This window comes from Engraulis encrasicolus, chromosome 17 (genome assembly GCF_034702125.1).
Source record: "Engraulis encrasicolus isolate BLACKSEA-1 chromosome 17, IST_EnEncr_1.0, whole genome shotgun sequence".
In the NCBI taxonomy this organism is placed as follows: domain Eukaryota; kingdom Metazoa; phylum Chordata; class Actinopteri; order Clupeiformes; family Engraulidae; genus Engraulis; species Engraulis encrasicolus.
This window is the reverse complement of record NC_085873.1, coordinates 453,892-473,864: the sequence shown is the minus strand read 5'-3', so window position 1 is coordinate 473,864 and position 19,973 is coordinate 453,892. Positions and strand designations below refer to the sequence as shown.

Below are 19,973 nucleotides of genomic sequence, written 5' to 3'. Positions count from 1 at the left end.
GCTATTAAAAATATAATAATACAATTATAATTAAATAAAATCACACTGTGTTTCTCAGGTGGATGAGATCTTAAAGCCTTTTCGTATTCCACTGGAGAAGCTCGATGAGGTATCCAAGCTGCTTGAAGATGAATTCGAGAAAGGACTCAAGGACACACGTGTTGACGCCAAAGTCAAGATGCTGCCCACCTTCATCACCGATATCCCCACTGGAAAAGGTGTGACATGCTGTAGCGAGAAAGACAACAAAATGCACATTTAGTGACCACCCTGACCAGGACCGCTGCTAAGGTTTTGGAGGCTCGAAGCATAACTGGTCAGGAGGCCCCCCTCATAATTAAATAATAATAATTAATAATCTCGAATTGAGTGATGGAATACACATGTTTAAAGAAAAAATGATGGGCCTGTTGATGTAATGTAATTTCATATTATTTTCATATAATTTTCAGTTTTTTTTGTCCATCTCAATTTAGGAGGCCCCAATTTTGGGGGCAAAGTGGTTGAGGCCCTAAGCGCTCTGCATACTCTGCTTATGCCTAGCAGCAGAAGTAAATGATAGAAGTCCGCAACACTGTTAATGCTCCCAGTGATTCATTTGTACTGTAAATTACTGGGAGCATTAACAGTGTTGCAGACTTCTATCATTTACTTCAGTTACTTTTTTTGTCCAACTCTGTACCACTGATGTGCGCGCATTCTCTACCTTCTTATGCCTAGCAGCAGCCCTGACCCAACTGGCTATTTCAAATCTGCTGACTCATTTTTGGCTAGGTAGTATAGCTAACCAGTATTAAACAAATCACCTACATGTAGGCCTCACAAGAAGAACTTGAACATGTAGCTTCTCTATACTGATCTATGATAGATCTGTGATCTTGCAGCATGAAATGAGAGATGAGGGAGAATCGAGAGCTTGCAGTTCTACGCTTGACATTGGCATTGACATTGCACTTTATTATTATTATTATTATTACATTACACTTTGATGACGCCTTTATCCAAAGCGGCCCACAGGGTATTGGTAACAGTCCGTGGAGGAGCAGTATGGGGTTAGGTACCTTGCTCAAGGGCACCTCAGCCATGGAGTGAGATAGGGAGTGGAAGGGTGAGATTTGAACCTGCAACCCTCTGATCTAAAGCCCAACTTCTTAACCACTAGGCCACTTAACTCATTGAGACATCTAATTGGTTCTCAGAGCCTGGGGACTTCCTTGGTCTAGACTTGGGTGGAACTAAAATCCGTGTGCTGCACATGAACATGGATCAGACAGAGCAGACCGTCCATGGGCCTTGCGAAATTCGACGATCTGAAAACAGGGATGGAAGACAAGGTCAGTGCATACGTAGAGTATATCTGTATCTATAGATATCTGTATTTATATATGTGAATGAACACAATGTACGTGTCTACGAAGGTAGGCCTATCAAAAGTAAAAGTAGAAGTAAACTCCTGGTGTAACTGCACATATTGCATAGTAGCTAGACCAGTTATTCCACGGTGCCCACTGAGTTGGTTAGGCAGTGTTGTTTCTGAAAACACCCCCCCCCCAAAAAAAAACAGAATTAAAATTTTGATCCAACCATCTCAGAATCAGGTGGTCTACAGTAATGCCAGACCAGTCACCTGTGTTGGAAGGAAACTTTTAGCATTTTGAAAAAAAAAAAGCTTTTACTTTTACTTTTGACACATCTGCATCTATTTTTGGAAGAGGAAACCAACGCACACCAGAGGTTTCGAGGTGCAGGTAGCAGGTGCAAGATCAGTTTCTGAAAGGAAGATACCGCACACTCTTTTCCATCGTGCTGAATTTTATTGAAATAACGTTTCGGCCAGTGTGGCCTTTCTCAAAAAAACTTGAGAAAGGCCACACTGGCCGAAACGTTGTTTCAATAAAATTCAGCACGATGGACAAGAGTGTGCGGTATCTTCCTCTCAGAAACGTCTGCATCTATACCTTGAAATTGGCTTATGACTGTCAATGTTTGTTGACTAATCTTGACCTCATTTTTCTATTCAAGCTGTTTGATTTTATAGCAGACTTCCTGAATGAGTCCTTGGACGTGTTGAAACTCAAAGAAGAAGATCTTCCTCTCGGATTCTCCTGTTCTTTTCCATATCAGCAGAAAGCTCTTGATAAGGTCTGTAACTACCTACTGACGTTGTTAATTGAACATCAGATTTCTGTCTATGCATGAAATGTGAAATGTGAAATTCTTCCAGAACACTTAAATGCTGGCATGGAGTGATCGGACATGTGTCACTTTCCAGTAAAGCAAATAAAATGGCTCATAGCTGTATAATGAAGCAACACAAGACATGCACTCATGTCTAACAATCACTACGTAAAGGTTCACTGTGCAAGATGGTGGCCAGAGTAGGCATTGCAATTATGCTGTTCAGTAAAACTGTGCTGCCTACTGCCAAATCTGATATTTTCATGAATATTTTTACACTTTACTTGGCGCAGATGGCATACACACGACATAACAAGGTCATAACAGTGTCATAATGCAGTCATTCATGTGTCATAAACATTATTTCAATGTCAAACATTGTATGACTTAATCATTCATTGACATTCGCTTATGGCAAAGACAGCCCTAACAATGTCAGCTTTTCATGAACATAAAACATTTGACACTCACACCATGTTTATGACTCGCTCATGACTGTGACTATTATGACACTGTTATGTCATCCGACACCGGCGTCAAGTAAAGTGTTACTGAATATTTACTAATTAATTATCCAATACTTAGTGTGACCAATTTACAGTAAGTATTTCCGCTGAAAACGCCTTATTTCTGGAAATTCAAAATGGTGGACAATGGAGATGATCCCCCTTTTCATGTATAAAAAGTGCAAATTTCCATTGAATACTTAGAATTTGATGGTGGTGCAAAACGGTAACATTAGGGCATGGGCAGTATGAATTGTGGAAATAAACTACTAAAAATATTACACAGTGCACCTTTAAACATCAACACAATCATTAATTGGACTGTGGTTAGACATGGCCTGGTTGATAACTGGGTGGTTTGAGATCCCGTCATTGTTCCCTTGCTACGCCTGTGGGGGATGCAGGCATGAATTCTGACATTTTTTAAGTATCCAAATGTCCACCATTTAATTGCTGTTGTTGCAGTGACTTTCCACAATACTTTGTTGTGTGTGTGTGTGTGTGTGTGTGTGTGTGTTGCCTGTATGTCTGCCTGTGTTTATCCTTGCAGGCATGCGTGCCCCAATAGGCCATATTGATAGACTGGACGAAAGGTTTTAATTTCGAGAAAAAGGAGTTGGATGTGGTACAGCTGCTGAGGGATGCCATATCAAGGAAAAGAAAAAAACTACGAAATAAATCCTGTTGCCGTATTGAACGACGCAGTGGGGACAATGATGAGCTGTGCTTACTACCATAACCAGAACCAAAATCAGTCAGACTGTTTGGTTGGCATGATCATCGGTAAGCATGTGATACCATGTGATCCCATTTAGTCATAACAGGAAAATAGGCTTCATTAACGGAGACACAGGCTGGCAAAGTAAAAGTTCTGAACATCCTCCTTGGACTTTTATTTTTTATTTTATGTATTTCTTTTTTATATATATCTGTCATATACAGTACAGTATAGTACATTACAATTTTATTTATTGACTCAGAGGGATTGCATAAGAGTTCCAATGTGCCTGGTTTTGCGCATAAGCAGCAAATAAAAATCTTTGACAGTGGTAAAAGTTGTAGTAGGCCTAGATTAAGGTGCTGTTTCCACGTAGCTGGATATTTTTGAAAACACATTGGGTTTGGCCTATTGTTTCCACATATACGGAGGTTTAAAATAGACACATTAAAAATCCGGCTTAAAAATATCCCATTTAGGGGGCTGAAACACATCTGTTACAATGGAGTTTTTATTTTATTTTTATCCACATGTTGCATTTACACCTGAACAGGAGAAAAAATATCCACATATAAAAATATCCGGCTATGTGGAAACAACACCTAAGTAAGTATAGTGTAACAGTACAATGTAACAGTTTAGACTTGTCGTCACGGTAGGCACGGGCACCAATGCCTGCTACATGGAGGAAATGTGTAACGTGGCGAGTGAAAAAGGAAGAAGCGCGGAACAGATGTGCATCAACACTGAATGGGGTGGCTTTGGGTGTCTGCAACGCGTCGGCATCCAGACAGAGTTCGACAAGAGGGTTGACGACGACTCCAACAATAAATGTTACCACACGTAAGTTAGGCCATTTGCCCCTTAAATGTCTTTCCTGGACTGGGAAGTCTTAAAAGGTAAAAACTTTCGAAGTGTAAGAATTCCATTCTCTTCTTCAAACTTGACAGGGCTATGGGGAAGTAATAGGCCTAAAGTGATACCCATAGCTGCAGTGTGTTCACTGATAAACACTGAGATGTGTGGGACTTGCTGAGGCATGGCCACTTAGACAGGATTTAGAGATTGCAGTAAGTGCATCCTTTCGTCTGCATGCGTGCGTGCATATTTGTGTAGGTTTGAAAAGATGATCAGTGGCAAGTACCTGCGTGAGTTGGCTTGCTTCTGGTAGACATGGCTGAGAAGAAACTACTCTTTGGGGGGACAGTGTCCGGTGCTTTGTCAAAAACGGGCAAGTTTGAGACCCCTTACATCTCTGAGATTGAAAAGTGAGTCCCCACGTGTCTTATGTGTTTTTATTGGCTTGTGTGGTGATGTGTGTTTCTTAAACCCTGATAACTCAATCCAGCTTTAATTTCAAGAGTTCAAATATATGAAATGATACATTGCCATTAATAAGTGATTTTCATGAGAATAGCTTCAGTTGTGGTCAAATACAATGTGACAAGAACACATGGTAACACTTAACTTGACAGCATCCTTCATGAGACTGACTTGACATTGACATACGTATCTTCAATGACACACCACGTGTCATGAACATCAGGGATTGGCAATAACTGTACTGTTGTCACTTTTTACTCTCTATTTGACATTGTTTGGGATGCATAAACGGGAAGAAAGTCTGGTGCCACACAGAGGTCTATTTTTGTTATTCTTTATTTTTAGTGCATTAGACTAACGTTTCGACAATGCATCTTCATCAGAGCCCTGCGAGGAGAAGAGGAAGTAACTAACATAGCATCTTAAGTACAAAAATAACATGGACAATAACAAAATGGATGCCCACGGTGTGGCAGAACACACACACGCGAGGAGCGTTGCCCTGCACGCGACAAGAAATGTCGGCGATGCGGTAAGCTGGGACACTTTGAACTGTTGTGCAAAAGCAAAATGACTAAACAATTAATGGCTGTTACACACCAATATGAGGATGATGATAATGATCAAGCTTTCTTTATCGGAGCTGTGACAAATCAGGCCCATAGAGTAGTTGAACAGCCAGATTTGAGTGACGATTGGCATGTCACACTGCCCATCAACAAGAGTCTAGTGGACTTTAAGATTGACACGGGGGCAGACATTACTGTCATGACTGAGAAAACATACAGCAAACTGCCAAACAAGCCTCAATTAGCCAAAACCACAGTCAGTGCCACAAAGCCCAGGAGGGGAAGTGGTGTGCATAGGCAAATTCCTGGCCACATGCCTGCACAAGGGCCAAAAGTATGCGTTCTGGATAACTGTGATTAAAGGACAATTCGCACAGAATCTTCTGGGGGGAGGAGTAGCCAAATCCATGGGCCTCGTGAAACGTCTGAATGCAGTCAGCACTGAGTCGGACGACCTATTCGGGGAAATAGGACTGTTACAGTGCGACCCCGTCAAAATTGTGCTGAAAGCAGACGCAGAGCCCTACGTCACCACAACGCCGCGCCGAGTGCCGTTTCCCCTCCTGCCCAAGGTTGAAAAAGAGCTAGGGCGCATGTTAGAGTTGGGCATAATCGAGCATGTCACGGGCCCGACTGACTGGTGTGCGCCCATGGTGCCTGCTGAGAAAAAGAATAAAGACCAGGTCAGAGTGTGTGTGGATCTCAAAAGGCTGAACAAGGCTGTCAAGCGAGAACTGTACGTGTTACCCACACTGGAGGACATTGCTCCCAAGCTGGCCGGGGCAAAAGTGTTCTCCACACTAGATGCCTCTAGTGGCTTCTGGCAAATTCCCCTAGACCCCGACAGTCAGAAACTGACTACCTTCATCACGCCCATGGGCAGGTTTTGCTTTAAGCGGCTCCCATTCGGGATTTCGTCAGCGCCTGAAAATTTTCAAAGACTCATGACCGACCTGCTCAGCGGCCACGAGGGAGTCGTGGTCGTGATGGACGACATACTCGTCTACGGTGCGGACGAGGAGGAACACAGCAGGCGGCTGAATGCAGTCCTCCAGACCATAAGGCGGTCTGGACTGAAACTGAACAAAGCAAAGTGCCACTTCAACAAGTCGGAGATCGACTACTTCGGACACATAATCAGCGCAGAGGGCATGAAATTAGACAAAAGCAAGGTGAGCGCAATCTCTGACATGCCCAGCCCAAACGACGTGGGACAGCTGCGCCAGGTCCTAGGCATGATCAACTACCTGGGGAGGTTCTTGCCAGGCCTCTCAACCGTGCTACACCCGGTCACTGACCTGCTAAAGAAGGACAGTGCGTGGGCATGGGGTGACCTCCAAGAGAGAGTGCTGCAGAAAGCCAAAGAGATGCTCTCATCAGCCGCAGCACTGGCCTACTACGACCCCAACCGCCGCACCGTCGTGAGCGCCGACGCCAGCAGCTACGGCCTGGGCGCCACTCTACTTCAGGAGCACAGTGGTGAGTTGAGACCTGTTGCATTCTGCTCACGCACACTCACAGAGGCAGAGAAACGTTATTCCCAAATAGAAAAGGAGTGCTTGGCAGCGGTGTGGTCGTGTGAACGATTTGTACGTTATGTACAGGGGCTAGACAGCTTTTGCCTCCAGACAGACCACAAGCCGCTAGTCCCATTGATCAATGCATGTGACCTGGACAAGGCGCCAGTGCGGTGCCAGAGACTGTTAATGCGCATGATGCGGTTCAATGTTACAGCTGTGCATGTTCCAGGAAAGCAGCTGATCGTGGCCGATGCGCTGTCCAGGAGCCCTCTGACTCGGGCCGAGTCAGAGACAGAGCGCCATGTCAAGGCGTACGTCGACGCAGTGTTGACAAACAAACCCATGTCAGCAGAGAGGATGGAGGAGATAAGAGGAGCAACGCAGACCGACCCAGACCTTCAGGCAGTCATCTCCAGGGTGCGGAACGGCTGGCGTAAGACACACAACTTTCCCTCCTTCTCAGCATTCTATTCTGCCAGACACCACCTCTCAGAAGCGAGGGGGTTAGTCCTCTACGACAACAGAATTGTGATTCCACAAGCACTGAGAACAGACATTATGAGAAAGATTCATGCCGGTCACCAAGGACTGACAAAGTGCCGCGAGAGAGCCCGGCTCTCCGTATGGTGGCCCGGCATCGGAAGCGACATCAAAGCAACGATGTCAAAGTGCAAGTTCTGCATAGAAAACAAGCCGAAGCAGAGGCATGAGCCTCTCATCACAACGGCCCTACCAGAGGGGCCTTGGCAGAGGATCGCTGCTGAATTATGCGAGCTGGAAGGGAAACAGTATCTGGTAGTAGTGGACTACTATTCCAGGTATGTCGAAATGGCACACTTACCTTCTACATCAAGCCAGCAGGTCTTTACGCGCCTCAAAGCCATCTTCAGCAGGTGGGGCATACCGCTGGAATTAGTCAGCGACAACGCACTGCAGTTCACTTCAGCAGAATTCACTGACTTTTGCAAAGATTACGGGTTCACACACGTGACCTCGAGCCCTCACTACCCCCAGGCCAACGGGGCAGCCGAGAGAGCAGTTCAGACTGCTAAAAGACTGCTGAAACAACCCGACCCGTACCTTGCCCTGATGAGCTACCTGGCCACGCCCATTGCAGCAACAGGGGCCAGTCCAGCTCAACTTATGCTGGGACGTCAAATTCGCACCACAGTCCCCACATTGGAGCAAAACTTGCAAAAGACTCCAATAAGCCCTGAACAAGTGAGAATAAACGACTCTAAAGCCAAAAGAGCCTACGAGTACTTCTACAACCGCAGACACGCCACCCTCCGTCTCCCAGAGCTGCCAACAGGACAGGCAGTCCGTGTCAAGCTGGACACAGACAAGGGGTGGAAGACCCCTGCGCAGGTGGTGGCGAGAGCGGAACAACCCAGATCCTACATGGTCAAGATGGACAACGGCACAGTGTTGCGGCGCAACAGGAGACAACTCCCAGGCGGTTCCTGAGATCACCGGGCCTGCTGAGATCACCGAGCCTCCAGAACCACAGCTACAGCCCGGGACCAGCCCAGCACGACCCGCCAGCAGTCCAGTTCCTGGGATGGTCACCAGGGGCCAAAGAGCATCACCGGGGCCATCTGCACCAGAGACTACACCGGCACGGCCTACTCTGTCTGGTGGCACAGCCAGACTGACCTCCAGGGGCCGTGAAATCCGGACACCTCTCCGGTTCAGACTCAATGATTGATTCTTGACTGCTAATGCCTAACCATTTTTTTTTTTTACAGATTTTGTTAAGTTGAAGGAAAAAAAAAAACCTGAAAGGGCAGAAAAAAATGAAAAAAAACCCCTAGGCAAATCACAGCAAGGAAAAAAAAGGGGGAGAAAAGTGAAGATGAGGAAAAAAAAAAGTTTCTGCAGTTAATGTTGCAATGCACTTATTGTATTATGTTGTGCAAAGTTTACCGGTATGTGCTTTAAAATACTACAGTACAGTAGTATGTAATATGTAATATCTTTGTTGATGCACTTAAGGCATATGTCTGTTACAAGTACTACAGTATAGTAGTATGGAAGTTGAGGGGTTCTGAAAAAAAAATGAAAAAAAAAGGAAGAAAAATGCACTTGGTAAAAATGGATTTCATTTTTAATAAGGCTTAAGTTGCTTACCTGAACATGCTATTACAGTAAGTCCTGTTTATTTGAATGTGCTTGAGATTTTCTAGATGGACTCAGTACAGGTAAAGGTTACCTTTTGTTTATTGTCTTAAAAGGGGGAGATGTAATGTAATGATGTATTGACGTTATCAGTATATTACGCCGTGACGCACTTCCGGTCACCAGTTGAATAGTTGGACAAGTTAATGAAGACACGCTTCACGCGAGCTCTGTATTGTGCTGCCAAAGTTATAATAAATATCCACGACAAGAGACACAGATTGTGTGCGTATCGTGACATATATCAAAGTCCAAAATTAATCCAAAAATAGCAAAAGGCAAAAATAAGGCACTTAATCAAAAAGGCAGGCTTCAGGTTAACTAGGCAGCAATTAGAAAAGGACACTTACTTTTCTGACAGAGCTCTCTCCGGTAACCAGCTCTCTACACCCGAGTTACCAAATGAAAAATGAGCTGGGTTTTTAAACACACTTCACTAAGCTCAGAAACATAACGCGTACAGGATGCACCCACAGTAAGCTCAGTTTTTTCCCCCAAACATTTCTTTATTCAAATTTTGTTCTTTATAAACACAATAACTCCAAAACAAAGGCACAAACACACATACATAAAATAAATACAGTAAATAAATAAATAAAATAAAATAAAAAACAACAACTGCAACAATAATAATAATAATAATAATAATAATAATAATAATAATAATAATAATAATAATAATAATAATAAACAGTAAGAACAAACAGCAAATCAGAGCAACAGTAAGCTCAGTTACTGCATCATGGAGGGTGGGCAGTGTTTGAAATCGCTACAGCTATTTCATTATTTCGTCGAATTACTATTTAGCCCACCAGCTACAACCGAAGAATATAACTTGGAATATTTTTTTAAAGAATATGAATACAATTGTAACATCAATACAAGCGTCATAGAATTCAGATATCCTAGGACTGAAATAATTAGGAAGACATACAACATATAAGGCTGAATAATTAAGGAGGCCATAGCACATGGCTGCACAATGAGAGCAGGCAAACCTATACAGTGATATGAGTAAACATTGTCAATTATGCCTCTTTTCCACTGCCGGTTTTCTGGTAGGCCAACAGCTCGGAAAAAGTGGCGGCCAAGTCACGCCTTGTCGAGCTGTAGGCCTACCAGAAAACCGGCAGTGGAAAAAAGGCTTTTGAAGACTGGGCAGTCATGTGTAGGCGGTTAGGGCGTCAGACTTGTAGCCCAAAGGTTGCAGGTTCGATGCCCGATCCACCAGGTTGGTGGGGAGAGTAATTAACCAGTGCTCTCACCCATCCACCTCCATGACTGAGGAACCCTGACCATGGTATCGTCCCGTCGCACTGCTCCCTTGCGGCGTCATTGCGGGGTACCCTGACCATGGTATCGTCTTGCAGCACTGCTCCCTTGGGGCGCCATTAGGGGCTGCACCCTTGCACGAGTGAGGCATAAATGCATTTTTTTAGTGTAGTGTGCTGTGGAGTGCTGTGTCACCATGACAATGGGAGTTGGAGTTTCCCAGGTTGGCTTTTATGTAAGGTGCCTTGTGTAGGATAGTGGCTAGAGTAGGTATTGTAACTACGTGTATACTGCGCCATGAAGCTGTGCTGCCTTAAATTCAAAATGAAGGCCATAGAGAAGATCCACCTTTTCATGCATGAAAAATGCCATTTTCACAGTCACAATAAATACTTTGATGGTGTTGGTAAGTATTCATGAAAAAGGTAACTTTTGTTAATTGACAGAATGAATTCTGGAAATAAACTACCAAAAATATTACACAGTGCACCTCCAATCTTGAAGAACCATATGCTGTTTCTGTGGAATTGGAACGTGTCATTTCAAGCAACCCCACTGTAACCCCCCCCTCTCTCTCCTCCCTCTCCAAGTTACCCACACAGACTTGGAGAAACGGTGACGAGGTTGGCACCAAACTGCAAGGTGACGTTCAAAGAGGTAGACGATGCCAGTGTCACAGGAGCTGCTATGACCAAGAGAAGCTCAATGGATCAGATGTAGAACTCTTCAGGATTTTCTTACTGGGCTATCTGGACTTTTTTCCACAGTACTATTTATAGGCCTACTTCTTGAGATGAAAAATATAAAAGTAATTAATTATTATTATTATTTTTTTAAAACATTTCTCAAAAAAGGGGCCCACAAGGGTGCGAGGCCCACCGGGAAATGCCCGCTATGCCAGATGGCTAGTCCAGCCCTGCGCTAATAACGTGAACAACGGCATTGTTATTCACATCATGTGAACATACTGGCATAATATGCTTTTCATTTCTCTACCTGTATATCTAGCCTGCCAATGTTAGACTCCATATGAAAATTTACCATTGTGCTATAATCTGGCACATTTACATGTACTATATGTGTGTTCATTAATGTGCAATGTCCTGAAAAATTAAATAACGTATAGTAAAGTATAATTGTCTCTGATAATTTTGTGAGTGTGTGTGCCACTGTATATGTATGCCAACAACAGAACAGATACAAAAATGTCACCATACTTCGGAATTTTCTTATCGAGAGAATGCAATCTAGTTTTATTTCTTATTTCTCTGTTTGAAAAATATTCAAATTAGAGTTTCTCAGGAGTCCAGAAAGTAGATGAAAAATGTTTGTCTGTCTTGGTGTTCACTCTGGCTGTACTATAAGTATGCTGACGAACTGAGGTCCATATCAAAACATCCTTTGAAAAACACAGACAGGGAGCACAGTTAAATCAAAACACATAAAAATGACCATCTGTCCATTTTCTCCCCCATGCATCTTTCAAAGTCAATCTTACACTGATAAGGGATGTCTTGCTAATGCATTTTTTAGAGGAGTATAGCAGATTCATGCATGGACACACACATGAGGCTCGAATCTGCGACCTTATATTTATGAGGCTCGAATCTGCGACCTTATATTTATGAGTCAATTCATTTTATGAGAAATGCATTTACTTTAGCATAATGCTAGCCAGTACAGGTTGAAAACAAAAGAACCAAAGAACTTGACAATACCTTTACTTGTATAATACCCGCCACAGTTCTGAACAGGAAATGTATATGCATGAGGTTGATGATTGAAAATTGAAGTAATTTTTTTTGCATTTAGCCCTATTGACTCACATTCAGGTTTCCCAGTCATCATTTGGCCGCAGTCACCATCAAGGTGTAACTGCAAGTTTTTGATGGTACAATACGTGCCAATGGGAGTGATCCCTCTCATATCGTTAGCCTTGTTCTTACACCGACAAATAGATACACACACACACACACACACACACACACACACACACACACACACACACACACACACACACACACACACACACTTGGGCTGTCTACCTTGCTGCTGTCAGAGCTGCTGCAGCTCCCTGACGGAGTGATGCTCCTGAAGTGTTCTGGGCCCGCTACAGGTGACAAGTATAGTGTCAGTTAAAAGCAATATAGACTATAGAGTATATGTATAGTACAATATAGAGTATAACATAGTTAAGTATACTGAAAATACTGACTATATGTAATTATAGTATTGCATACATGTAGGATTGAAAGCATTTGCATTTCCAAAGCCAGTAAACTTATTGTGCATTTCATTGCTGTCTGACAAAAACTTTGTAACTCCACCTTTCCTAAACTAATATAATAATAATATAATAAATAGTTTCATTTTCAGTTTCCATGAGTATATGATCTTTAGAAATTATTTCAAACTTGTGTTAAATGATTAAATGTTTATGTATTTGGAAAATTCTGGTTTTAAATCAATAACTTTAAACATAATAGAAAGTGGAGTTGTAAGGTGTCTACTGGACAACGACAATTTGCTTTTTAACCCTGTGTTACCGTACATGAAAAAAAAACGAACCCTACTTGGCACCTGCACTTATTGTTCTGTATATTTCGTGTGCCCTTTGTATCTGCAAGTGTTGTACGCTATGATTACATGTAGGCCTATGTCCTCGATTTTAAGTTGCTTTGGTTCAAAGCCTCTGCCAAATGTAATGTAATAAGCCACCTGCTTCATCATCAGAATAAATATAATGCGCATGCTTTTCTTCCGCCACAGTCTGAGCATGATGGATGGACATGTCTGTAGACAGTGATGGAGCTGTCCGGGGCCCCTGAGCTGTCTGGCGAGCCCCTGGCTGGAAGAGTAGAGTTTCCATGGGAGCAGTGTGAGCACGAGGCTGGGGCAGGGTTGTAGGGACTACGGCAGACCCAGGATGGAGCGAGGTGTTGGGGGTGATGCATGTCTCCAGGCAGGGTGGGGTTTTGGGGGATGGGTGCAGCATCAACGCGGACCTCATCAGATTCACAGCAGAACCAGGCGTGGTGTGTACTACGTAGGGCTGTGGAGCTGGATCCTGGAGCTTACTGTTGAGGTCAGGGATAACTGGAATATGCACGTTTTCACACGGGAGGTTGGAAAAGTCACCCCGGCGGGGATCAGAATCTTCTAGAACCTGCAGGTTCTGAACTGCAGCAGACTGGAGCTCTACAACTGGACCCAGAACCACCTCCACCTCCTCCAGCCGGGCATCCAGAACAGCTGAGACCCCCATCAGCATCTCCATCCTCCTCTCCCTCTGGCTCAGACGGAGGACACCTGGCTGGAGCTGGACAGGAAGTGAGCCCACGAGCCCTCTGGTGGTTCGGCCTGTCGAGGCCATGCTGACGTCCAGTGTAGTCCGGCGGCCTGCCCACACCTGCACCGGGGAGCCCACAGGTGTGCTGTCCTCCTCCTCCTCATCTGCTGACGAGGTGCTTTCCTCTGCTGCAGCCCTAAAACGGTATAAGCACAAGACTCATTGGTCATTGATCAGTCAGTGGACAGTGTGTCTCCATGATGGTCCACCTGGATTCCTTGGGCACAATCCAATGTTCCAAATTAACTGGTTTGACCTGTCCAATTTAACCAGGTGATTAGTTTTTAACTAGACTGTAGCTTAAACTGGATCGTAGGACTGTAATCAACTTTTTCAACCTTTCACCAGTCTACTCTGTATGTGTTACACAGTATGCAGTAAGGGGCGGTTCAAGGTTTAACCCATTTAAGACTACGGCACCTGCAAAAAAAACGCTGCTAAATGCCCAAGACCTTTTTGGGGAAAGGTGCCTAGCATACCCACATTTTTAATTTAAAAAAAAATCTAAAAGGTCATGAGCCTGAATGCTGCGTCTGTCGCTCCAGGCACTTAGGTCTATGCACCATGTACGCAGCATCCAGCATCAATGGGTGAAAACAACTATTAAACTATTCAGCAACAGTATTAACTTAAATGTTATTCAACACAATTCTACTATAGTTTTCCTTTAAAGGTACACTGTGCAAGATTTTTAGTTGTTTATTTCCAGAATTCATGCTACCCATTCACTAATGTTACCTTTTTCATGAATACTTACCACCACCATCAAATTCTACAGTAAGTATTCATTATGACTGGGAAAATTGCACTTTTCATACATGAAAAGGTGGATCTTCTCCATGGTCTGCCATTTTGAATTTTCAGAAATTGGCATTTTAAGCTGCAGAAATGACCATGGGCCATACTAGAAAATATTAGTTTATGACTTTGTAAACTTTCATGAAAAGATCAAATTTGGCAATAGACAGCCCAGTTTCAATAAGCAGCATAGTTGCAGGAAATTTTTTGACCATTTCCTGCACAGTGTACCTTTAAAGTAATTCTGGATCCACATAGTCATAAAAATGATCACTCTTTGTCTTACGTACACTGTGGCGTGTTGCTGACGTGCTCCAGAACTGTTCCACGGATGGCCACTTGGCTCCCTTGGACATGCAGCAAACTCTTTTTCCTAGATGAGAAAAACAGCTTCATTTCACTCAAAGGACAGTTATTCATTCATTCAAACTATATCAACTACCATGAGACTTCCAAGCAGTTTCGAACTGGACCTGTGTGTGTTCCTGCGATAAATGAAAGAAAAATGTCTGCACACTTAGATCGTCTTTGTGTTCTTTAATTTGCCAAGTTTTCGGTCAACAGACCTTCCTCAGGGCTCAGGGAGACCTTATTCTTTCATTTATCACAGTTTTTTTAAATAATTCGCACCTTCTAATCAAGAGTGCGGTGTAACCTGTGTATGTGTATGTGTTCCTGCAAAAAGGGCCCTCGAGGGGCATCTTACCGTCGTCGAGACGACGCTCACCATGGTCCTCCTGTCTGTCCTCCTCTGCACCAGCGCGTCTCTCTGTCTCCTACTCAGCTCCTTCAGTCTGCTCTTCCTCCTCTCCTCCTCCTCCTCCGCCTGCAGAGCCATCCCCCTCATCGTCCTCCTCCTCATCGCTCTCTGGCGCCTCATGTACTCCTGCAGGCCTGGCCGAAACTTGCGGCCGCCTGGTGGTGCTACGTGTGTGTGCCCTGTGTGTGTTTCCCTTGATGCACGAGACGACGCACGAGTGTGTTCTATCTGTGTGCAGCTTTCGGCTCTCTCGGAGTCGGACACAGACGCCCAATAGGCGTGTCCTGATAATTGGGTGCGCGCTTCTGTTTTCACCGGCACAGGTATGTGTTGTTGTTGTGTGTGTGTTTGAGTTTTCTCTGATGCAGGTGACTGTTGTGTGTGTGTTTCAGTATCTCCAGTAGACCAGGGGGAGGAAGAGGGGGCGTCTGCTGCTGTCCCGGTCTGCAACTTTGTTGCGTTGAGCGACTGTGGTCTCGCAGACCCTGCTGCTGCTGCTGTACGGGCCTGTGCTCCCCCAGAAAACATGGCGTGTAGCTGTGTCTGCTGGTCCCACAGCAGGAGGCCCCGGACATCTCTGGCTGGCTGGCAGGAGTGCTCTGCACTGGGGAGCTCATCCACGCACGAGGCCACCACTGGGGCTTTGCCAGAGACGTTTGAGAGTCGACGACTCATTTGGTTCCAGTTTTTTTGGTTCTGGCTCTGGTTCTCCTTTTCTGGGCCCTCCTGGTTGTGGTTCTCCTTTTCATGCACAGTGGGGTGGTGGTGGTGTGGAGCGGTCTGGGTAATGCGGGAAGAGGAAGAGGGTGGACTGGATGAGGAGGAGGGGGAGGAGAAGGAGGAAGAATAAGCGGAGGAGGAGGAGGGGGAGGCAGTTTTGCTCTTGATGATACCGTTACGAGAACACAGAGGTGGAGGGTGAGCATAAGCACCATTCGTCTCCTTCATCTTAGTTGCCATGGATTGAGGCTCTGGAAGGTTACAAAGTCTCTGATGACAGTAAGTTCCCTTTGATGGGCCTGAGTTGTTAATGGTGTGCTCTGCCTCTATAGTACCACGTAAGGAGGGCTGCTGTGTAGTAAGCGCCGAGTCCCCTCGCGGACCGACTGGAGCCGTGTTGTGATTGGTGGCCCGTGGACAGGGTGTCCTACTGGGACCCAGGAAGTGGCTCATGAGCCTCTGTGCCTGGCGCCAGGCGGCGATGTTAGCAGAGCGCTCCCCTGCAGAGACACCAGAAATGGCATTGGCCACATATAATCAATCGCACGTCGAAGGAGTTGAACAATTCCCCAAACAACAGTAGAATTAATTTAGATTAAGAGTGATGTTTTTACTATTGACCAGGTATTTTGGCCCTTCAGTAGAGTGTGTAAATGCCACTCTTTTATTTGAATTAGTCATTTTGGTGAGTCTCCTTAGCCTGACTATCACCAGAGCCTCTAGTCAAAGATTCTCTGTTCTAAGCATTAAGAACGTCTCTGCTCTAGTATTCCCGCTCAGGGGTGAGTTTCTCAAAAGGGAAGTTGTTAGCCTGTTAGCAACTTCGGTAGTTGCCAATGGGAAAATGCATTGAAAGCAACGAAGTAGCTTATGTAGTTAGCAACTTTGGTTTTGAGAAATTCACCCCAGCTTTGTAAACTCACATGAGGGTCAAGAGTAGTCTTTCTCAACGGGGGCGCTGCAGCCCCCCAGGGGGCGTTGAGGAGCCCCAGAAGGGTGTTGAGAAGGAGTTGAGAGGGGGCAGTGCCTAGTTGTCACTGGGGGCATTAATCCATTTCATTTTTAAATACTAAGGGGGTTGTTGAGAGCCTTATCATGAGGTCAAGGGGGCGTTGGGAGGCTTAGGATGAGGTCAAGGGGGCGTTTGTTCAAAAAAGGTTGAGAGCCACTGGTCTAGAGGACCTTTATATTCTCCCTGCTCCCAAATCAAAATGCTGAAGAAACAGGATCAGGATTTTCAGAGATGTGACGCAGTCAAAATGTAAACGTAGTGGAGAAGGGAAAAAATAAGTGTAACGCGACAGCCGATGTTGTGCTTCCCCAATCATGTGCAAGGATTTTTTGCCTTCAGAGACCTACGTCTATGGCGTAGCTCCAGATGCATGTCTGAGAGCAAGGCGGAACCCATTTATCTGATGAGAGTCAAGTTAGAGTTTCCTAGCCTGAAAAGCAGGGTACAGTATATCATGAAATGTATGGTCTGGTCTTACACCATAGGCAAAGTCACCATGCTAAGCCCATCCCAAGGACTCACTACACAGATTCAAAACTAGACAAAGTGTCTTAACCCTATCCAGACTGGGGGGGGGCTAAAAGTGCCCGCACCAACTTTGATGTCGTATAATTCCTTAACGACTTAAGCTATGACTACGAAACTTTGCGACTTTTCCTAACATTTAGTTGGCTACAGTTTGGTACCGAAAGATTAGGTTTATAATTTTTGCCGTTGCCATGGCAACGGTTTTCTGACAGGTATGTCTGACCAAAAATCACTTTACCATATCTATGACGCCATATATTTTCATATTTTTTTGTTATTTCCATTAGCTTCAGACAACTTTGTGAGCATGTAAGTGGTTTGAAGCACAAAATCATTAAAATTTAAGTGCATTACCTAAATTTGTTGGAAAATCCATATGGCGAGATTTTGGGCATAATAAGATAATGATGTCATAATGACGTCATAATACCAGATAATTACACACAAATTATGTCATTCATAGATGTCCATATGTAGATCATCTCCCCCAAGTTTCGTAGTCATACGGTATTCCGTTCATGAGTTATAAGGGGGGGGTCAAAAGAGCCCCCCCCCCAGGCCCAGGAATGCCAAAAAAGCCCAGTCTGAATAGGGTTAATTAGAGGACAGAACCAGATTCATGGCCCAACTATGATCATGCCCTATGGTGCAGCATTCAATACTCCAGACAAAACCATATTCAGCCTGTAGAGTTTCATCTAGTTTTTTTACGCTCTGAGTTCCCAGCATGAAACAAATGATAAATCCTCTGAGACTGACCTTTGGCACTAGGTGCCACTTGGCAGACCTTCCTGGTCGGTTTCCCTGCGTTCGCTCTTTCAGCGTCCTTAGCTCTAAGCCTGGCCTGCTGTACCAGAATCTTCTGCATCAGGCTGTCTAGCACCGCTGACTTGGGGAGGCCATGCCTCAATAGCTCCATACGTCTCTTCACAGCAGGTGAGTGGCAGATGATGGATGACTTCTCTTTTAAGCCCACAGCACACTGCATGGCTGGCTGCATCGGTTGGGTGACGCCTCTGTATTCACCTGCCATAGTATAAGTGTTGGTAGTGTTCATTTACTATTTTTGATCAGTGTAACATTTTTAGAGTTAATTCCACTCAATAGACATATTATTATTCATATTAACAATATTATTATAATATTATTCAGCCTCATGCACCGTTTTTTCTGTCTTACTGGGTTTAGTGAAACATGTCTTCTGTCATTATTTTTTATTTAACATTTTGTAGTATTTTTCCCTTTCATTCACAAAATGTCAAATAATATGACAAAAGCCATGTTTCGCTTTCAAACATGTAAGGGAACGCCATTGCCAGTGAACATCCCTACTTGATGGGATGCACTTTTGAAAACAAATTGTGAGGATGGTTTTAGATAGCCTATGGATATGGGCATGCTCCGACGGCGATTCTAAAACCGGTTCAGACAGAATCCAAATGAGCCTGTGACTACTTGTAAGACTGTGCTAAATAGTGGACTCCCCCCCCCCCCCCCCTTTTTTTTTTTTTAGAGTGGCTGCACTGTATTGGCCTCTGGTCATCTGCATGACTGATGCTGTTCCAGCAACAGATGCAATCACGATTAAAACGAAGAACATTTCTCTGATGTATCCACCTGCGAGTGCAAGTCTGTCATAATTTATAAGCATACCTTTTTGAACGTCAGGAAAACGGCTTCTGGAAAAGGCCGATTTCTTGCCACTTTCAGTTTGTTCACGTAATAGTGAGCTAACACAACGGCGTTCGTATCAGTCATGCACCTTGTGAGCGTTTTGGTGCCAACGCAAGTAGGCCCAGCATGGAGATCCTAGAGCCGACTAGTTGAGTCGAGACAGCTCATATCATTGTCGGCGCTCCGAGGAATTGGACTACTTATCATTTGAGGGTAGTAACCTACATCACTGGACTACCGGGACGAAAATCGACCAACAAAAGGCGGTTAGATTTGTTCTTTATCGGAGGCGTAAGCCTCACAAAATGCGCACTGGCCGCCAGTGGAACCGCAGCTGCCATCAGCGCTACTACCTACTATGACATTTCACAGGGCTTTTAGCGATACATTATGACCAAAGGCTCTCTGGTTCTACTTGCTCATTGCCATTCTATTAGCAGCAAATGTTAACACCGTCCATGTAAGGCCAAAACTGCTCTCTTGGAAGCTAAAATGTGCCTCCAAGTTCTGATGACAGACCAGAAACAGGGTAAATATTATAGGATAATGTAAATTACATAATAGCAGGGCAGGGCCTATAAATGCAAAATACTTTTCCTTCAGCACACCAGATTTCGGCCAAATGGATTTGGCCATCAACCAGGTGGCTCACTGAAACGCCTTGAGAATGGATGTTGTGTTTTTAGTTTGTTTTTTTCTTTCTTGTGCAGTACCCTACAGAAAAACAATGAGTTGGGAGTTCATTTTTGTTTCTTTTTTTATTTCCTGCATGATGCTTTTGTCTCATCTTTGTCAACAATAACAGACATTTACAGTTTCCATCAGCGTGTTTTTGATCATTTTTGAAGCCGTCTCATGATCATCGTCT

General features: G+C 44.3%; 3 protein-coding genes across 4 annotated transcripts in view; 1 reads left to right on the top strand and 2 right to left on the bottom strand.

Moving 5' to 3' along the window:
- Nucleotides 1–3,384: 3,384 nt before the first annotated feature.
- Nucleotides 3,385–10,984, top strand: LOC134467587 (hexokinase HKDC1-like). The gene is made up of 3 exons (XM_063221428.1): nucleotides 3,385–3,467; nucleotides 4,062–4,245; nucleotides 10,855–10,984. The coding sequence occupies exons 1-3, from the start codon at nucleotides 3,398–3,400 to the stop codon at nucleotides 10,982–10,984; spliced, it is 384 nt and encodes a 127-aa protein (XP_063077498.1). The 5' UTR covers nucleotides 3,385–3,397.
- Nucleotides 10,985–11,498: 514 nt separating this feature from the next.
- Nucleotides 11,499–18,222, bottom strand: LOC134467132 (uncharacterized). Its single transcript, XM_063221049.1, has 6 exons — nucleotides 18,191–18,222; nucleotides 15,118–16,391; nucleotides 14,702–14,784; nucleotides 12,983–13,749; nucleotides 12,310–12,374; nucleotides 11,499–11,663 (listed from the first exon to the last, which is right to left on the bottom strand). The coding sequence occupies exons 2-6, from the start codon at nucleotides 16,342–16,344 to the stop codon at nucleotides 11,553–11,555; spliced, it is 2,253 nt and encodes a 750-aa protein (XP_063077119.1). The 5' UTR covers nucleotides 16,345–16,391; nucleotides 18,191–18,222; the 3' UTR covers nucleotides 11,499–11,552.
- A 1,622-nt stretch (nucleotides 18,223–19,844) lies between these two features.
- The window catches only part of xylt2 (xylosyltransferase II), a 20,504-nt gene continuing 20,375 nt past the window's right edge, over nucleotides 19,845–19,973 (bottom strand). For both annotated transcript variants that reach the window (XM_063221502.1, XM_063221503.1), the window contains exon 14: nucleotides 19,845–19,973. This exon is cut by the window's right edge and continues 1,668 nt beyond it. The gene's annotated coding sequence lies outside the window, so the exon portion shown is untranslated.